The 19,957-nt window shown below is 36.6% G+C and overlaps 1 protein-coding gene across 1 annotated transcript in view; it reads right to left on the bottom strand.

Moving 5' to 3' along the window:
* Positions 1-4,728: 4,728 nt before the first annotated feature.
* Positions 4,729-19,957, bottom strand: part of LOC118837226 (lipase member I-like) — a 52,096-nt gene continuing 36,867 nt past the window's right edge. Inside the window, exons 4-8 of the mRNA XM_036744154.1 lie at positions 14,855-14,956; positions 13,433-13,522; positions 7,151-7,318; positions 6,482-6,577; positions 4,729-4,844 (exon numbers count right to left, since the gene is read on the bottom strand). Of these exons, the coding sequence (XP_036600049.1) occupies positions 4,729-4,844; positions 6,482-6,577; positions 7,151-7,318; positions 13,433-13,522; positions 14,855-14,956 (572 nt within the window). The remainder of the gene's footprint in view (positions 4,845-6,481; positions 6,578-7,150; positions 7,319-13,432; positions 13,523-14,854; positions 14,957-19,957) is intronic.

Genomic DNA, 19,957 nt, shown 5'->3' with positions numbered 1-19,957 from the left:
TACAATGACCCAAGACAATTTCATAAGACTTACAATGAAAAATGCTATCCGCATCCAGAGAAAGAACTGATGGAGTCTGAATGCAGACCGAAGCATACTATTTCACATTCTTTGTGTTTTTTATGCTTTTCTTTTGTTTATTCTTTCACAGAATGACTAATATGGAAATATATTTTACATGATTGCACATGTATAATATATATCAGATTGCTTTCCATCTTGTGGAGGGGGGGATATAAAAGAGAGAGGGAGAAAAATTTAGAACTCAAAATCTTACGAAAAAATGAATGCTGAAAATTTTCAAGTAATTGGAAAAAATAAAGTACTAATTACATAAAGAAGAATGATATTTCTAGATCATCTTTAAGGACCAAAGAGAGGACAAGATTATGGCAGAGAAAGGAGATATTAAGGAGAGCCACTGGCTTTACAAGCATCACACAGAAGACTACATTGATTGATCCTCACTCTCTCACTTTAATTTCTCCCAATTACTAGCTGAATCTCTATTTCAAAACAAAACAAAATATTTCCATGTCTGTCCCATCCTCAAAAACTCCATTACTTGAGTCATACATCTGTACTAGAATAGCCTATATGTTTTCTTTTATAGGACAGTGTTCTGTAATGCTGGGCTAGAAAACAGAAAAAAAAGGAATGGGGCAGAATTCCATGGTGGCAGGGGGTGCAGGGCAGGTTGTGGCACTCTACAAAGCCTAAGGAAAAAGTCATAGCATCTACCTGGGGCCAATTCTGCTCCTCACCTTTTTCAAGTCCCTTGAGGGAGAGACCTGTGCTGGTAGACTATGAATTGCCCAGCATGGGAAGAGACCGATATGTTTTGAGATCTCATCCCCTAGGAAACCATCCTCAGAAGGGAGGAAGTCAGAAAGTTAGCAATAGGGAAAAGTAAGGGGGTGTGGAAAGATTGAAATTACAAAAATTCTGAGGAGAAAGAAAACCCAAAGATTTTGAGAAAATCCAACAGGGAAGACAATAACAATCAAAGGAAATTTGGCATCCAGATCTAGTAGACAAATTTAGAGTTCCATGAATAAATAGTGTAAAACAAAGGAACGTGATTCAATACCTGATGAGGCAGAGGACCCTGTGGATTTCCAAGGTAACACAAAACCACAGCAGGATGTGTTTTCAAACAATTCAAGAGAGAACTATGAATCATGGCAAGAAATTTAGGCCTCCATGGCATAAATGATTAGTAGAATAGAAAATTTTGAATTCATGGTAGCAAGTCTCACCAAGGAAACAAAAGAGAAGATAATTGATTGGGAATGTAAATATACAGAATTGAAGGACAATCCAAAGAAGAGAAGCAAAAGAGAATAGGGAGAAAGGGCATTGGGAAGATGAGTTTAGTTTAGAATACCTTAACTTTCATGTTACAATGAAATAGTCTTGTGGAATGTAGTAGAAATTTGTAAACAAACGTCTATCAGTTACCATCTGTTTACACGTAATAATTGAAATAGTGAGAATATAAAAGATCAGTAAGAGAAAAAGTGCAGAGATAAAAAAAAATAGAGTCAAAGACAAACTTTTTGGGGAAGACCACGTTCAAGGAGACTGAAAGGGATGAGCATTCAGCAAAGAAGGAACAGCGATTATTTGGTCACAGAGGAAAAGAATTCCCCAAATAAAAGCTACCTAAAAATGAAAGAGTGGGGGGGGGCAGAGCCAAGATGGCAGCTGGAAAGCAGGGACTTCCCTACAGCTCTCCCCCAGTACCCTCCAAATGCCGATAAAAATGGCTCTGAACAAATTCTAGACCTGCAGAATTCACGAAATAGAAAAGGAAGCAGGGCTCCAGGCCAGGACAGCCTGGATGGTCACTGGGTAAGGTCTATCCCACAGAGCTGGGAGCGGAGCAGAGCAGAGCCCAGTGTGGGCTGTGCCTGTAGCAGCCAGACTGGGAGGCAGGTGGAACAGGAATCAGTGAGCTGTGGCAGTTGCCAGACTTCTCAACCCACAAACACCAAAGACAACAGAGAAGGTTAGTGGGAAAAAACTGCGGGGGCAGAGTGAAAGGAGTTTGTGGTTTGGCCACCTCCCCAGGAGCAGTGGAGATGGTGCTAGAGAACTATAGCTGCAGTTGCTTCTGGACCAGGCCCACCTGGTGGGAGGAAGTGGGAGGAATTAAGTGCTGGATCACACAGGAGTGCAGAGCTTGCTTAGATCTGAGTCGAAATCCGGGTTGGTGGTTCTTGGGGGAGGAGGAATGCTGGTGTGGCAGAGCTTACTGTGTAGAAATAGTTCTGAAAACAACAGTGCAGCCCCTCAAGCTTGGGACAAAGCACTCTATACTCTACAAGCAGCCATACCCCAACGAAAAATTCAAGGGTCAAGTAGTTGGCTGGGAACATGACCAGGCAGCAAAAACAGAATCAGATTCAGACTCAGAATTTGAAATCTTTCTTTGGTGACAAAAAAGACTGAAACACACAGCCAGAAGAAGTCAGCAAAGTCAAAGTGCCTACATCAAAAGCCTTCAAGAAAAACATGAACTAGTCTTAGGCCATGGAAGAGCTCAAAAAGGATTTGGAAAAGCAAGTTAGAGAAGTAGAAGAAACATTGGGAAGAGAAATGAGAATGATGTGAGAAAACCTTGAAAAACAAGTCAATGACTTGCCAAAGGAGACCCAAAAAATATTGAAGAAAATGACACCTTAAAAAATAGACTAACTCAAGTGGCAAAAGGGCTCCAAAAAAGTCAATGAGGAGAAGAATGCCTTGAAAGGCAGAATTAGCCAAATGGAAAAGGAGGCCCAAAAGACCACTGAAGAAAATATCACCTTAAAAATTAGATTGGAGCAAGTGGAAGCTAGTGACTTGATGAGAAATCGAGATTTTATAAAACAGAACCAAAGGAATGAAAAATGGAAGACAATGTGAAATATCTCATTGGAAAAACCACTGACCTGGAAAATAGATCCAGGAGAGATAATTTAAAAATTATTGGACTACCTGAAAGCCATGATCAAAAAAAGAGCCTAGATATCATCTAGGGCCAGAGGGTAAAATAGAAATTGAAAGAATACACCGATCACCTCCTGAAAAGATCCCCAAAAGAAAACTCCTAGGAATATTGTCACCAAATTCCAGAACTCCCAGATCAGGGAGAAAATACTGCAAGCAGCCAGAAAGAAACAATTTGAGTATTGTGGAAACACAATCAGGATAACACAAGATCTGGCAGCTTCTACATTAAGGGATCCAAGGGCTTGGAATATGATATTCCAGAGGTCAATGGAGCTAGGATTAAAACCAAGAATCACCTACCCAGCAAAACTGAGTATCATGCTTCAAGGCAAAATATGGATTTTCAATAAAATAGAGGACTTTCAAGCTTTCTCAGTGAAAAGATCAGAGCTGAATAGAAAATTTGACTTTCAAACACAAGAATCAAGAGAAGCATGAAAAGGTAAACAAGAAAGAGAATTCTTAAGGGACTTACTAAAGTTGAACTGTTTTGTTTACATTCCTACTTGTAAAGATGATGTGCATAATTCATGAGACTTCAGTATTAAAGTAGCTGAAGGGAATATACATACATACATACATAAATTTATGAGAGAGAGAGAGAGAGAGAGAGAGAGAGAGAGAGAGAGAGAGAGAGAGAGAGAGAGGCACACAGGGCGAGTTGAATATGAAAGGATGACATCTGAAAAAATAAAATCAAATTAAGGGATGAGAGAGGAATATGTTGAGAGAGGGAGAAAGGGAGAGATAGAGTGGGGTAAATCATCTCACATAAAAGTGGCAAGAAAAAGCAGTTCTGTTGGAAGGGAAGAGGGGGCAGGTGGGGGGGAATGAATGAATCTTACTCTCATTGGATTTGACCTGAGGAGGGAATAACATAGACAATAAATTGTGTATCTTACCCCACAGGAAAGAAGGAGGAAGGAGATAAACAAGGGGGGACAATAGCAAGGAGGGCAGGTGGGGGAGGAGGTAATCAAAAGCAAACACTTTCAAAAATGGACAGGGTCAAGGGAGAAAATTCAATAAAGGGGGATAGGATAGGAAGGAACAAAATATAGTTAGTCTTTCACAACATGATGAGTATTGTGGAAGGGTTTTACATAATGATGCACATGTGGCCTATGTTGAATTGCTTGCCTTCTTAGGGAGGGTGGGTGGGGAGGGAAGAGGGGAGACAATTTGGAACTCAAAGCTTTAAAAAGAGACATTCAAAAAAAAGTTTTTGCATGCAACTAGGAAATAAGATATAAAGGCAATGGGGCAATAGAAATTTATCTTGCCCTACAAGAAAGTAAGGGAAAAGGGCATGGGGAGGAGTGGGGTGACAGAAGTGAGGGCTGACTGGGGGATGGGGCAGTCAGAATAAATGCCATCTTGGAGTGGGTGGAGGGTAGAAATGGGGAGAAAATTTGTAATTCAAATATTAAATAAATAATATTTGACAAACAAAAAATGAAATAGTGATTGATGCAGGGTTAAGAATACCAATTCCCATTTTAACCTGACCTCTTACTAAGTGACCCTGGCTTCATTACTTTGTCCCTCTGAGCAGTAATATCCTCATTTGTGAATTGTAAGGGTTGAGATAGATGTTCTCAAATATTTCAACTCTGAAATTACATGAAGGCAAACTTTCATTAATTTAAATTCACCTAGCAACTGGGTTCTCCTGAAAGACAAAAATATTTCTATATTAAAGGAAAACATACATCCTAGCTATAGTAGAACTTACTGTTTAAGTTTTGATGTTTCTATAATCCCATGTTTGTCTTTTAACTTAATTTCAATATTACCTTTCTTCTTAATTTTATCCATAATGCCAATATTAAGAACATAATGATAGACTGTAAAATATAAAAAAAATATAGATAGTTAGTGAGTGAGCCACAATTTGAACTTAGGTCCTTTGTTTCTGAACCTTGTGTTCTTTCTCAATCATAATAGATTGAGTTCCAGAAGCTACAGAGGACATGGAAGGTAGAGGAGGTTAGGGTTGAATGTGCTGGAGGGAAGAGGATTAATCTTTGTGTTAGGGAGCACTATGTTGTCATTGATTTCCCCAATTGGTCCCACCTTGTATATTGTTGGTGTGTGTGTGAGCATAGGGGAAGAAAAATACACTGAGAGAGATGTAGATGTGATCAACAAGGCACTCTGAGATATAGGTAGGGACATGCTGATAAATGTTTAACTGTACACACTTTTAAGTTGCATTATTATTTTCCCCATCACTTTTCAAAATCAAGTCCATCAACAAAACAATACATTGAAGCCTGATCGATCATGTCTATTCCTTTCTGAGATGTAAGTGCTCACAATGAAAATTTAATAAATGGTTCTAATGAACCTATATGGCTGGCTCTAGCACACCTCTTGATGTAAATAAAGAGCAGCCTGAATGTTCCGTTGGTGTCCAGAAAGCACAGAAAACCAGAAATATCTTAGTTGGACTCCCTGTAATGAACTTATGGGAAGATATGAATAAGATATTTCACAGAAAGGGCAGGCCATGATAGATCGTGAACTGCATAACTGGAAGGAATACTTTCATCAATAAACTCAGATCTATTTGAGTATTAATACATAGGTCCAGTCAAAATTACACACACACACATGCATTAACACAAAATGCATACATAGCACAATGTATGTACATGTATGTTTAAACGTGTAAATGTTTGCATATGTATAATTTGTTAGTGAATTCCCTCGGACATAGTATGAAATTCTTTTGTGACATGGATTCATTAGTTGGTGGATATTCACATCCAATGATCCCAGACAGCACAGGACTTCCAGTCTTCCTAACTTGTCTAGCTGTTTATTTACATGTGAATTTCCCATTAGATTGGATAGATAGAAGATCTTCAGTTTGATTTTTAAACTTCTTCATAACATGACTGCCTCCTACCTTTCTAGGCTTCTTATATTTTACTTCACGTATTCTGAAATCCAGTGACACTGGCCTCCTTGATATCCTTGGAATAAGACATTCCATAACCTCAAACGTTCATTTTCATTGACCGTCATTAACATTTGGAATTCTCTTTCTACTCATCTCTACCTGCTGCCATCCTTCATTTGTAAGAACCCTTTGCTAGTCCTTATTAATACTAGTGATTTCCCTCTGTGATTATCTCAAATTATCCCATATATATTTTGTTTTCATATAATTGTTTGTATATTGTTTCCTCCATTAGATTGTAAGCTCTTTGAAGGCATGGACTTTGTCTCCTCATGACTTAGCATAATGTCTGGCACATAATAAGCACTTAATAAATGCTTGTTGACTTCATTTTGGCCAAAGACAATAAAGTATCATTTACTTGCATAATACAATCATTATAGTACCAAAACAAAAACAAAAATTTCAATCTATCATAAAAGAACATGTTACAGTTAGGGTAGCAGCAGGTTAAACATTCATAATGAAATGCAAATTAAATACAAATAGCTATTTTTCCTTAATATAACCACTTACAACAGAATGGTTCCTTTGGTGAAGTATCAAAAAAAGCATTTAACCCAGGAGGCTTCCTTTTAATTATATAGTTTTTCGAGAGATCAGCATAATAACCTGCAAATTGAATTATAAGGTAAATACATGAGGTAGAATTCTTGAAGAAGAAAAAAAATGATGGAAATCATCTTTGGATTTTACAATGGTTCACAAAAATATTCTATTCCCTCAAAATACTTTCACAACTTCTCATACATTATGTACATATAATCTATGTGTCAAAGTATTTGCCAGCCATTATTTTGTGAACCTGATACTACGCTGGTTGCTAGTGGGAATAAATCAGCTAGTCCATATGTGTTTTATGTCATAAGCCAAATTATCCAACAAATACAGTGATGTGGTCTTTCCCTATCCCATTTGCCCCTGACACAAGGACCAACCCCATATTTTGAAGAAGAAATACTTTATCACCTCCAACAAAGATCCTGAAAATCTCTGAAAAGGGATAAAACTATTCCATTGCATCAGAGAATTTCAAATAATTAGTGTATGAGTCTTTTTGACTTTATACAAGACATTTGTAATTAGGTAAAATCTGGAAATACAAATCTTCCCTTAGAATTAGAAATGTTAGTACAAATATTTTCATTATCACAAAATATAATATTAATCCTACATAGATCTTACCCATTGTGGGGCAGAAATGTAATCCAAAGGCTTCACAGTCAATACATTTACCATTTCTATATTCTTCATATGAATTACAAGTTATTGCAGTCAGATTGCACTTCATTGATAAAGATGAGAGGAATAAAAAAACTGCTCTTTGGTGTGCACATTTTATATAAGAGAGTCCTTAATGATTAAAACCAAAGAAAACAAAAGGAGGTATGTTTAAGTAAATTATATGCTGATTTTAAATTAACATTTTTATACCACTTGAATAATTGTCTACCTAAAATATAGCTGATTTGTGTGTTGTAAGCGTAGCTGCCTATGATCTGGCATTGATAACATTGTAGAAGTCCTGACTCCTACATATCAACAGGCCTATCATATCACATCTGTTAAGTTCACATGTCTTCAGAAAAATGTACACACATTAAGAGTCAGGCTTGACTTAAAGCTTTTGTTCTCCAACTATAACAAACTGAAATTTTCATCCGTGCCAGACTGTTTCAGTGGGAATCTAAAGGAATTTTTTAGTCATTCAATTGCACCTGATTCTTTGTGACCTTATGGGCCATAGCACGCCAATGCTGTCCATGAAGTTTCTTGACAATGATACTGGAGCAGTTTGCCATTTCCTTCTCCAGTGGATTAAGGCAAACAGAGATTAAGTAACTTGCCTAGGATCTCATAGCTAGTAAGTGTCTGAGGCCAGATTTGAACTCAGGTGTTCCTGACTCCAGGCCCACCACTCTATCTACTGAGTCACCTAGCTGCCTCAAAGGCATTGTACCTATTCATTATTCAATGCCAACTTTTGTTCAAGATATGCCTTAGATTTGATCATTCTATTTAATATCATTCTATTTAACTCTTGAGGTAGTAAAAATTGAGTTCAGATACATTTTAAGGATTGATCTAGATGCCTAACCACTATTTATAACATGGTTTCTCAGGGATTTTTCTTTCAGTTGACAAGTAAATGTGTGTGTGTGTGTGTGTGTGTGTGTGTGTGTGTGTGTGTGTGTGTGAGAGAGAGAGAGAGAGAGAGAGAGAGAGAGAGAGAGAGAGAGAGAGAGAGAGAGAACACGCATGGGAAGATATTCCAGACATCTCCAAGCCATGCTGCCTATACTCCTCCCTTCATTATCATCTCCTCTCCACCAACATTGAACTTTTCTCCAAGGATGCCATGTTCTTATAGGTGAGATTTCTCCCTGAACTAGGCCTCTGCATCACTTCTTGGCCATCTTGACACAATGCCAGTGTTGAAATACTTCCTCATTTCCAACACACATCCCTTTAAGCTCCTCTTATGTATTGTTTTTCTTCAATTAAATAGAAACTTCTCAAAGGCAGAGACTATCTTCCTTGTCTGTATTTGTATCTGTAGCACTTAGTACAGGGCTTGGCACAGTAGTAAGGACATAACAATATCTGTCTGTCTGTCTGTCTCCAAACTATTGACTTATAAACAAACAAACTTTTAGTTTTAGATAATTGCATGGATGTCAGAAACAGTCTCACATAAGAAATACTTGTCCTTGGTACTAAAACTCATTTTCAGTCTGTCTCAGACCAATTATCTTCAATTCCCTTTACTCAAAAGTCATTCCTGCTAAAAGATTGGTGCCTACCAGAATATAAAAATAGGTGGACATAGAACAACAAAGTACTTTCAGTTATAAAGTCCCATTAATATCTCCTCCCTCCTATGCTCACTAGTCCTGTATTTGTGGCTTGCCAACTGACCTATGGATTTATTTTGGCTCTTTCACTGTTCCTTGTTATTCTTCGTAGACTCATTTATACCAGCTCTAGCTGTCTGGAAGTATTTCAAAAAGAATCCACAGGAGTTCATTATCTAATATGAATATCTGCTTCATACATGCTTCAAGACATAACCCTCACAAGGAAGTTTTGTTAATTTCTTTAACAGTTCAAATCTTATACCAATACTGTACCTCATTTCAGTGAAAAGATGCCTCTGGATTCCCAAAGCCTATGACAGAAAAACCAGCAGTTTTCACCAATATGGAAAGGCTTCAAGCATGGGTTTAGCAGTAGAGTGACATAGGAGAAAGAGTTAATCCAAGCTTTCAGAGGATCATTATCATAAAATATGTGGGAGAGCGATTCAGAAGACTATGATTTCTTTTTGGCCAAATCAGTTCATGAAACTTAAGCAGGAATTTCAGTGATTAGAGCAGGGAGGAAAAAAAAACTATATTGTGGAAAGAATACCCACAGTGATGAAATAATCTATCTTTTGGAATCATGGAGTATTGAATTAATTATATTACTATCAATGCTAACATACTTCAGTCATATTATGCTTTAAGAAGCCTAACCACCATTTTCATACTTTTCACTATGGAAGGATATATTTCACACTTGAGACAAAAAAAGAAAAAAGTATAATACCAAGAACTTATTTCCTCATTTCTTCCTCCCTGACCTTACTGTCTTGCCCTTCCCCAAAGTTTGTATCCATTGAGCATTCAGTATAGGACAACAATGTAACATAGTGCCTCAGAGAATACTTTTACTTCCCAATGTTTTGGAAAATTCCGTTATGCAAAAGTTATTCAAAAGAATTTAATGGAAAGAGGGGACAGAGCCAAGATGGTGCCGGGAAAGCAGGGACTTGCGTGAGCTCCCCGCCAGGTCCCCCAAAACACCTATAAAAATGGCTCTGAACAAATCCTAGAACTGTAGAACCCATGAAATAGCAGAGGGAAGCAGGACTCCAGCCCAGGACAGCCTGGATGGTCATGGGGTAAGGTGTATCACTTGAAACTGGGAGCAGAGCTGAGCAGAGCCCAAAGTGAGCCACGCCTGGACCAACCAGACCAGGAGCCAGGTGGAACAGGCCCTAGCACCCTGAATCAATGAGCTATGGCAGTTATCAGACTTCTCAACCCACAAACACCAAAGACAACAGAGAAAGTTAGTGGGAAAAGGTGCTGGAACAGAGTGAAAGGAGTTCGTGGTTTGGCCACTGCCCTCGGGGCAGCAGAGATGATGCAGCTCTGAGGCTGCTTACAGAGCTACAGCTGCCATTGCTTCAGGGCCCAGTGGGATGAATTAAGTGGCAGATCTGAGCAGGAGTGCAGAACCAGCTTAGATCTGAGTCCAGTCCGGGTTGGCAGTTCTTGAGGGAGGAGTAGCACTGGTGTGGCAGAGCTTCTTGTGTAGAAACAGCTCTGAAATCAACAGTGTAGCCCCTCAAGCTTGGGACAAAGTACTCTATAATCTACAAGCAGTCATACCTCGATGAAAAACTCAAGGGTCAAGTAAGTTGACTGGGAACATTGCCAGGCAGCAAAAACAGACTCAGATTCAGACTCAGACTTTGGAATCTTTCTTTGGTGACAAAGAAGACCAAAACATACAGCCAGAAGAAGTCAACAAAGTCAAAGAGCCTACATCAAAAGCCTCCAAGAAAAACATGAACTGGTCTCAGGCCATGGAAGAGCTCAAAAAAGATTTGGAAAAGCAACTAAGAGAAGTAGAGGAAAAATTGGGAAGAGAAATGAGAGAGATGCAAGAAAACCATGAAAAACAAATCAATGACTTGCTAAAGGAGACCCAAAAATACTGAAGAAAATAACACCTTAAAAAAATAGACTAACTCAAATGGCAAAAGAGCTCCAAAAAGCCAATGAGGAGAAGAATGTCTTGAAAGGCAGAATTAGCCAAATGGAAAAGGAGGTCCAAAAGACCACTGAAGAAAATACTACCTTAAAAATTAGATTGGAGCAAGTGGAAGCTAGTGACTTGATGAGAAATCAAGATATTATAAAACAGAACCAAAGGAATGAAAAATGGAAGACTATGTGAAGTATCTCATTGGAAAAACCACTGACCTGGAGGATAGATCCAGGAGAGATAATTTAAAAAATATTGGACTACCTGAAAGCCATGATCAAAACAGAGCCTAGATCTCATCTTTCAAGAAATTATCAAGGAGAACTGCCCTGATATTCTGGAGCCTGAGGGTAAAATAGAAATTGAAAGAATCCACCAATCACCTCCTAAAAAAGATCCCCAAAAGAAAACTCCTAGGAATATTGTTGCCAAATTCCAGAACTCCCAGACCAAGGAGAAAATATTACAAGCAGCCAGAAAGAAACAATTTGAGTATTGTGGAAACACAATCAGGATAACACAGGATCTAGCAGCTTCCACATTAAGGGATCCAAGGGCTTGGAATATGATATTCCAGAGGTCAATGGAGCTAGGATTAAAACCAAGAATCACCTACCCAGCAAAACTGAGTATCATGCTCCAAGGCAAAATATGTATTTTCAATAAAATAGAGGACTTTCAAGATTTCTCAGTGAAAAGACCAGAGCTGAATAGAAAATTTGACTTTCAAACACAAGAATAGAGAAAGGCATGAAAAGGTAAACAAGAAAGAGAAATTATAAGGGACTTACTAAAGTTGAACTGCTTTGTTTACATTCCTACATGGAACGATGGTGCGTATGATTCATGAGACCTCAGTATCAGAGTAGCTGAAAGGAATATGCATATATATGTATGTGTATGTATATATATATGTATAGCCAGAGGGCACAGGGTGAATTGAATATGAAGGGATGATATCTAAAAAAATAAAATCAAATTAAAGGATAAGAGAGGAATATATTGAGAGGGGGAGAAAGGGAAAGATAGAATTGGGTAAATTATCTCACATAAAAGTGGCAAGAAAAAGCGGTTCTGTAGGAAGGGAAGAGGGGGCAGGTGAGGAGGAATGAGTAAATCTTGCTCTCATCAGATTTGACCTGAGGAGGGAATACCATGCACACTCAATTGGGCATCTTACCCCACAGGAAAGAAGGAGGAAGAAGATCAAAAAGGGGGCATAATAGAAGGGAGGGCAGACAGGGGGAGGAGGTAATCAAAAACAAATACTTTCAAAGAGGGAGAGGGTCAAGGGAGAAAATTCAATAAAGGGGGATAGGTTAGGAAGGAGCAAAACATAGTTAGTCTTTCACAACATGAATATTGTTGAAGGGTTTTACATAATGATATGCATGTGGCCTATGTTGAATTGCTTGCCTTCTTAGGGAGGGTGGGTGGGGAGGGAAGAGGGGAGAGAATTTGGAACTCAAAGTTTTAAAAACAGATGTTAAAAAAATTTTTTTTTGCTTGCAACTAGGAAATACGATATACAGGCAATGGGGCATAGAAATTTATCTTGCTGGAAAAGAAAGTAAGGGAAAAGGGGATGGGTGGGGAGTGGGGTGACAGAAAGGAGTGCTGACTGGGGAATGGGGCAGTCAGAATATATGCCATCTTGGAGTGGGGGGGGAGGATAGAAATGGGGAGAAAATTTGTAATTCAAACTCTTGTGAAAATCAGTGTTGAAAACTAAAAATATTAAATGAACTAAATAAATAAATTTTAAAAAAAGAATTCAAAACCAAAAATAAAAAAGAACTGAATGATTGACACTCTGTGAATGGCCCTGAAATGATAGTGATTGTCATAACAATGTTGGTCACATTTTGGCATTCATTATCATGCTATGCTTTTGTAGACTATTCAGTTGTTTCAGTTGTGTCCAATGTATTTCTGACCCCTTTTAGGGATTTTCTTGGCAGAGATACTGTCAGTTTGCCATTTCCTTCTCCAGCTCATTTTGCAGATGAGAAAACTAAGACAAACAGGGTTAAGTGACTTGCCCAAGGTCACCCAGCTAGTAACTATCTGAGGTTGGATTTGAACTCAGGGCTTCCTGATTCCAGAACTGATGCTCTTCCCACTGTACCATATAGCTGCCCCTTAGTTCAGACTACTACCAATGAAACAAATGATAAACATTTATTAGACACTTATATGCCAGACTCTGCATTGCAGTGTAAATCATCTGAGGCAAGCAATAATTTTTATATGGTTTAATTTTATAATAATGGTCATGATATGAGCTTCTAAGGACACTATCCAGGATTGAAATTTCTGAACTTAACAGATGAAACTGCATGTAGCTGATTTCCCACACCTTTAATTACTTATCTGTCAGCTGAGTACTGCATTTCATCTCGTATACAAATATTATAATTTTTTCTTCCTTTATGCTTTTAATTTGGTGGATTTTGATAATGTAAGAAATGTAAGTCTAAAAGAGCATACTTATGTCCTCATACCAGCTATGATGAAGAGTTTCAAGTAAGGGGTATAGGCTTCTTGAAGGTTGAAGAACAGAAAAAGGATCAGTTAAAAAACATTTATGAAGAAAAAAATGCTTGTGCCCAATGAGAAAATACAAAAATTGGAGTGCAAAAGATCTACCTGAAAATATTGATTTGGGACAGCCAGGTTGTTTTTTTCCTCCATTAGGATAAAAATCTATATGTCCAATAGAGTCTGTGATACCAAGACCTAAAGATAAATCATCCAGGAATTATAAGATATACATGACGCAGTAGTACAGTATGCAGAAATTACATTATCTTAGATTTTTCAGATATTTGGATAAAACTTAAAAGCAAAAAATGTTAATATAAATTATATATCCAAGAAAGAATTCCACATTTCATGTCTGTTGTAAAATAAGTCCTTGGCACATTGAAAATATCGTGCCTATTAATAAGAATCCCTACTGAAGGGGTTTGGGTAATTAAAGACAACAGATTCACATATTTTCTTTGAAAATTGAGGCAATATTCAGCCATCTCCACCCCTATAGTGTATCTTTTGTTTTCCATGATCTTTCAAATATAATTGACAAAGGTTTCAAGTATCAGACATCACTTTCAGGCTAAATAAACTGTAAAATATTATACATACACTTATGTTTGTATTTATATGTATATATTTATGTATATATGTATGTATACATCTATAAGTGTGTATATACAGAGAAAGAGAACTAGTAACTGTGACAGGATCAAGAAAAACTGACATGAAGACATGATTTCTGAAAAAAGTGGCAAATATACACTTTTTTTGCATTTTAGTTATGATCTGGCCATTGAGATTGTTTTTTTTAAGACTCCATATGTTGTTTAGTTAGTCACCAGCCATTTGGGTAATAAACTGATATACAAATACAAAATTATAAATATACATACACACATATGTGTGTATAAAATCTATTTACATGTGCAAAAGCCTTTTACAGGGTTACATGCCAAGACTATTGAAAATTTGAGTCACGAGATTTAGGCAAGAGGACAGGATATTGTCATAGATGTGCAGCTCACATGAACACAGTAAACAAAGAATAGGGATGAACCAGTAAGTACTTCTCTTTATGGAGCAGTGTAAAGAGTGAAACTTCTCAGGGATTGTTGCTAGGCATAGTCTTACTTAATATCTTTATACATAATTGAGCATGGGAAGTTTACAGGGATCCTAGAAGTTTATAGATGAAGTTAAACATTTTCTAAAGTAGATGAGTGTTATTAGAATGAATGGTAATCATAAATAGCTTCTAAGACAGCTAAAATTCAATTCAGATCAGTACTTTTATTAAGCATTTATTTTGAGTGAGGCACTGTTCTGGGTATTGGCAATGTAAAAATAAAAAATGAGATGGTCCTTGTACTCAGAAGGGGAGGGGTGTCATGGTATGCCGATTTAACCCTGGAAGAACAGATTAAATTTCAATTCACCCACCAAGTCTCTTTTGTATCTTTTCATTTTTCATATCTCCAACTGTTTCCCTTTCAATTCACTTTCAAAGGATATGAAAAATAATCAAGTTATTACCATCAGCATCAGAATGGATGACATCAACAAATTGTGCATCTGTATAATCTAATCTCATTTTTATTGGCACATGATTGAAACCTGGTCCTGCTGGGTCAAGGCCTGAAATGCAAGAAAGAAGTTAGCTTTCTAAAAGTCAAGTTTGACTTCAATGCTCATGAGAATGGGCAGTTGAATACTAGTCAGGCAACTTTTCATTTTGAGATTAAGCCTTACTGATAATGTCTTTAAAAGGGAAAATAAAATGTGGAATGAATAACTTCACCCTATAAATGATCTTGTTATTAGCTCCCTGTGAAGTTGATTTTAAAAATCACCTTGCCTACTTGATTACCAAAAACAGCATTGAGATGTTAACTTTCTATTGCTTTTCTCTTTTAATTTTATTTTTAGTTTATGGAATAAAACAAACATTTCCATAATATAATAAAATAAAAAAGATGATTGCATATGAAACTGAAAATCTCCAATTCACAACTTGCTATTCCTTTCAAATATACAACAAAATTATCACGTAAATGTTTTTCCTTCCCTCCCCTCCCATCCCTCCCCCATGCTAGAGAAGACTAACATTAGACACAAAAACATGTTGGAGTTGGATAAATAAGTGATTTTCCTAAAGAAGCATTTGAAAGTGGGATTTATCTCACTTACTGGCTGACCTTAGTCTGATCCGGTAAAGTTAAGTGGAGATTTGAAAATCTAGGACACCATTACCACTGGTGCTGGAAACTGGTGGTGAAGGTTAGCTAAGGCAGTTGGTAAATGTGTTTGGAAATGACCAAGGTTTCATATCCTTTCCTTCCTTAGGAAAGAACACAGCATATGTGGTAGGAGCAGGCCCAGTAGATGTTTAGAGTCTTGAGAGCTGTCCTGTCCCTCTGTAGCTAGATAAATGACAGATTAGCACAAAACCCATACATTCTTTGAATTATTAGTAATGTGTCCAAGGCTCTTAATAAATATTTGTTGAATGATTATTTTGTTTTATGTTATTTTCTTTAGTTGTGAGAAAATTCCTTTTACAAAACCTAATATATCTCAGGTCAACTAAAGGGAAAGGGGTTTCATCCCTAGTCTTAGGGGGGCAAATTCAACAATCTTTCGACTTTGCCAACCTACTTCGTATCTTTTTCAGACAAAATGCTGACCCACCTAGCCTCCTCAATTTTGTACTAGCAAAGTTCATCTTTTTGAATTTAATTATAATAATTTAACTGTAACTCTTACAAATTTTGAAAATTAGATTCAATCCAATGATCTCTTTTGAATTCTGACTGCATTCCAGTGTGCTCGCTATCTCTGCCAGTTTTGCCATCTTCAATTTTGTAAGTACTTATGCCTTTGCCAAAATTATTAAAATAAAATATCAAACAGCACAAGGACTAACCTAAATCCTTTGGACAATACTCTGGAATCCTTCTTCCAAACTGATATCAAATGATTAACAGCTGTTTTGGGGGTCTGGCAATTGAATCAGTTTAAAATCCAACTGAGATGATTTCAACTAGCCTATATATTCCCACCAAGAATACTGAAAAATTGCCAGATATTTTGCTAGAATCAGCTAAAGAACATCTATAGCATTTTACTGATCTACCAGTCTAGTAGCCTTGGGTTTTTTATTTTGTTTTGTTTCATTTGTTTGAGGAATCAAGGTTAAATGACTTGGCTCAGGTCATACAGCTAGTAAACGTCTGAAGCTAGATTTGAACTCAGGTCCTCCTGACTTCTGGACTGGTGCTTGATACACTGTGCTACCTAGCTGCCCCTCTAGTAGTCCTGTTAATAAAAGAAAAGCAATGAGGCTACTATAGCATCACTTGTTCTTGATGAGTCTTCTGGCTGTTCTTAAACACCCACTGACTATCTCTATAATGATCCATTCTAGAATTTTACCAAGAAGTGAAGTCAAACTCACTGATATAGTCTTTCCTTTGAAAACTGAAGCTATATTTCCTTATCTCCAGTCTTATAGTACTTACAGTACTCTCTATTTTTTTTGTAATCTTTCAAGCATCTCTGACAGTGTGCCAAGAATCACATCTGCTAGTCCTTTCTATACCTGGGTATGTAGTTCATCTGGTCCAGGTGACTAGAACTCATAAAGGACAACTGAGGAATTCTCTTATTTCCTTACTTACATATCAACATCCTATTAACCATTTTTAGTCTGATCATTCCAATTTAAAACTCATTCTTCTTGGAAGAAAACTAAAATAAAAATAAGAACTATGTAAATATTCTTTTTTTTTGTCTTTTCTTATCATTGTTCCATCTACAGCAAGGAGTAGTGCTGTTTCTTCTATGATCCTTCTCTTTTTGCTATTTTATAGATCATCATCCATCTACTTCTTCTCATCCTTGTCTGTGCTGTCACATAGTACTTCTAAAAGGACCACCCTAATGTCTTGGAGGTCTTAATCTAGGTCTTATGATATTTTTGCATGTATCTTTGCTCAACTTTTGCAGTTCATCTGTTTTCTCTTATTCTTACTACAACCATGGTACTTTTTCCAATAATGTATTTCCTGAATGATATACTTAATTTTTAAAATATATTTTAATTCATTAAATATTTTCCAATTACATGTAAAAACATTAATTTTTAAAATTTTGAGTTCCAAGTTCTCTCTCTCCCTCACTAACCTCCCCCTGCAACTTGAGAAGGCAAGCAACTTGATGTAAATGATACATGTGAAGTCACGCAAAACATATTTCCATATTAGACATATTGAAAAAGAGACTTAATGAGAAGAAAAATAAAGAAAGTTTAAAAAGCATGCTTCAATGTGCATTCAGAATTCATCACTTCTCTCTCTGGAGGTAGATAGGATTTTACATCATCTGTCCTTTGGAATTGTCTTACGTCATTGTCTTGATCAGAGTACCAAAATCTTTCACAGTTCATCCTTACAATATTGCTATTAATACATACAATCTTCTGGTTCTCCTCACTTCACTTTGAATAAGTTCATATAAGTTTTCTTAGGTTTTTCTGAAACCATACTGGTGGTCATTTCTTATGACACAATAGCATTCCATCATAATCATATACCACAACTTGTTAAGCCATTCCCAAATGATAGTCCTCACCCTGGTTTCCAGTTCTTTGCCAGCACAAAAAGAGCTGCTATAAATATTTTTGTACAAATATTTTGTATTTTCCTTTTCCTTTTTTATCTCTTTGGGATACAGACCTAGTAGTGGTATTTCTAGGTCAAAGGGTATGTACAGTTTGATAGCCCTTTGGACATAGTTCCAAATTATTCTTCAGAATGGTTAGACTAGTTCACAACTCCAACAGTACATTGCTGTCCCAAATTTATCACATTCCCTCCAGTATTTGTCACTTTCTTTTTTCTGTCATATTGGCTAATCTGCCAGGTATGAGGTGATATTTTAAAGTTGTTTTAATTTGCATTTCTCTAATCAGTAGTAATTTAGAGCATTTTATGTGATTATTGAGAGCTTTAATTTCTCCTGGAAGCTATGTGTTCGTATCCTTTGATCATTTAAAAATTGGGGTAAAGGGGAATGGCTGAAGAAGCTGTGGTATATGAATGTAATGGAATACTATTGTGCAATAAGAAACAATGAACAGGTAGATTTTTAGAAAATCCTGGAGAGACTTGTATGAACTGATGCAAAGTGAAATGAGCAGAACCAGGAAAACATTGTACATGGTATCAACAACATTGTGTGATGATCAACTATGAATGACTCAACTCTTTACAACAAGACAATGATCCAAGACAAATACAAAGAACTCATAAAGGAAAATGCTGTCCATATCCAGATAAAGAAGTGATGGACTCTGAATGCAAATTGAAGCATATTTTCTCTACTTACTTTATTCTTTCTCATTTTTTTTACCTGTTTCTTCCTTCACAACTGTGAAATTTTTTAACATGGAAACATTTTTACATGTTAGCACATGTTTAAACTGTATCAAAATGCCTACCACTTTCATAAGAGAGGAGAATAGGGAGGGAGGGATGGAGAAAAACTTAGAATTTAAAATCTTGTGGAAATGAATATAAAAATTTTCTTGACAGGTAACTGGGAAAAATAAAATACTAAAAAAATAAAAATTGGGAATGGCTCTTCTTTTTATAAATGTGGCTCAGTTAATTTGAAAAATGAGGCCTTTAGTAGAAAAAACTGTAAAATTTTCTTCCCTATTTCCTTCTAATATAGAATTAATTTTATTTATACAAAAGCCTTAAGAGAAAATCAAAAGAATAAAAATATATGAACTATACTGGAAAAAACTGGAAAAAACTGAAATGAAAAAACTCATTGGAAAAAACTGACCTGGAAAATAGATCAAGGAGAAATAATTTTTAAAATTATTTTATTTCTGGAAAGTCATGATTATAAAAGAGCCTAGACATCATATTTCGATTAATTATTAAGAAAATTGCCCTGATATCTTAGAACCAGAGGGCAAAATAAAAATTGAAAGAATTGGCTAATCACCACCTGAAAGAAATCCCCAAATGAAAACTCCCAGGAATATTATAGACAAATCACAGAGCTTCCAGTCAAAGCAAAGGATACGTGCCCAAGGTCACATAATTTTAACTAGGGTCTCTTTGACTCCAGGGCCAATAATTTATCCATTATGTCACTTAGCTCCTCAATGTGTTGTCATCCCCATTAGAATGTGAGCTCCTTGAGAGTGGGGAGTGTCTTATTTTTCTATTTGTCTCCTTTTGCACATAGTAAGTGCTTCATTCATTCAAATATTCATTTGTAAAATGAAGAAAATGAACTTGATGACCTCTAAGGATCCTTTCAACTTTAAAACTATGATTCTGTGAGTTCAGTAAGTGCTGTCATCCTGAAAGATCCTGCTTTGATATCTCATCATGACACGAAGATAACCCTGCATTCACAGAATGTCTATAGTTGATTATAACCTCTGTAATATCTTACCAAGCTGAAAAGAGTTTTGAGTACAGGCCTCAACATGGACTGTTTCAGAGTCCCCCAATTCAGTTGAGAGAAGCTCATTACCTGAATAAAGGTTGAAACCTAGATGATTACTATTTTTTAACCACAGCAGCTTATGAAAACAATCTACCAAGGTATCACATT

This window comes from Trichosurus vulpecula, chromosome 2, assembly GCF_011100635.1.
Source record: "Trichosurus vulpecula isolate mTriVul1 chromosome 2, mTriVul1.pri, whole genome shotgun sequence".
Taxonomy (NCBI): domain Eukaryota; kingdom Metazoa; phylum Chordata; class Mammalia; order Diprotodontia; family Phalangeridae; genus Trichosurus; species Trichosurus vulpecula.
The sequence above is the reverse complement of the archived record's forward strand: the minus strand, read 5'-3'. Positions and strand labels throughout refer to the sequence as shown.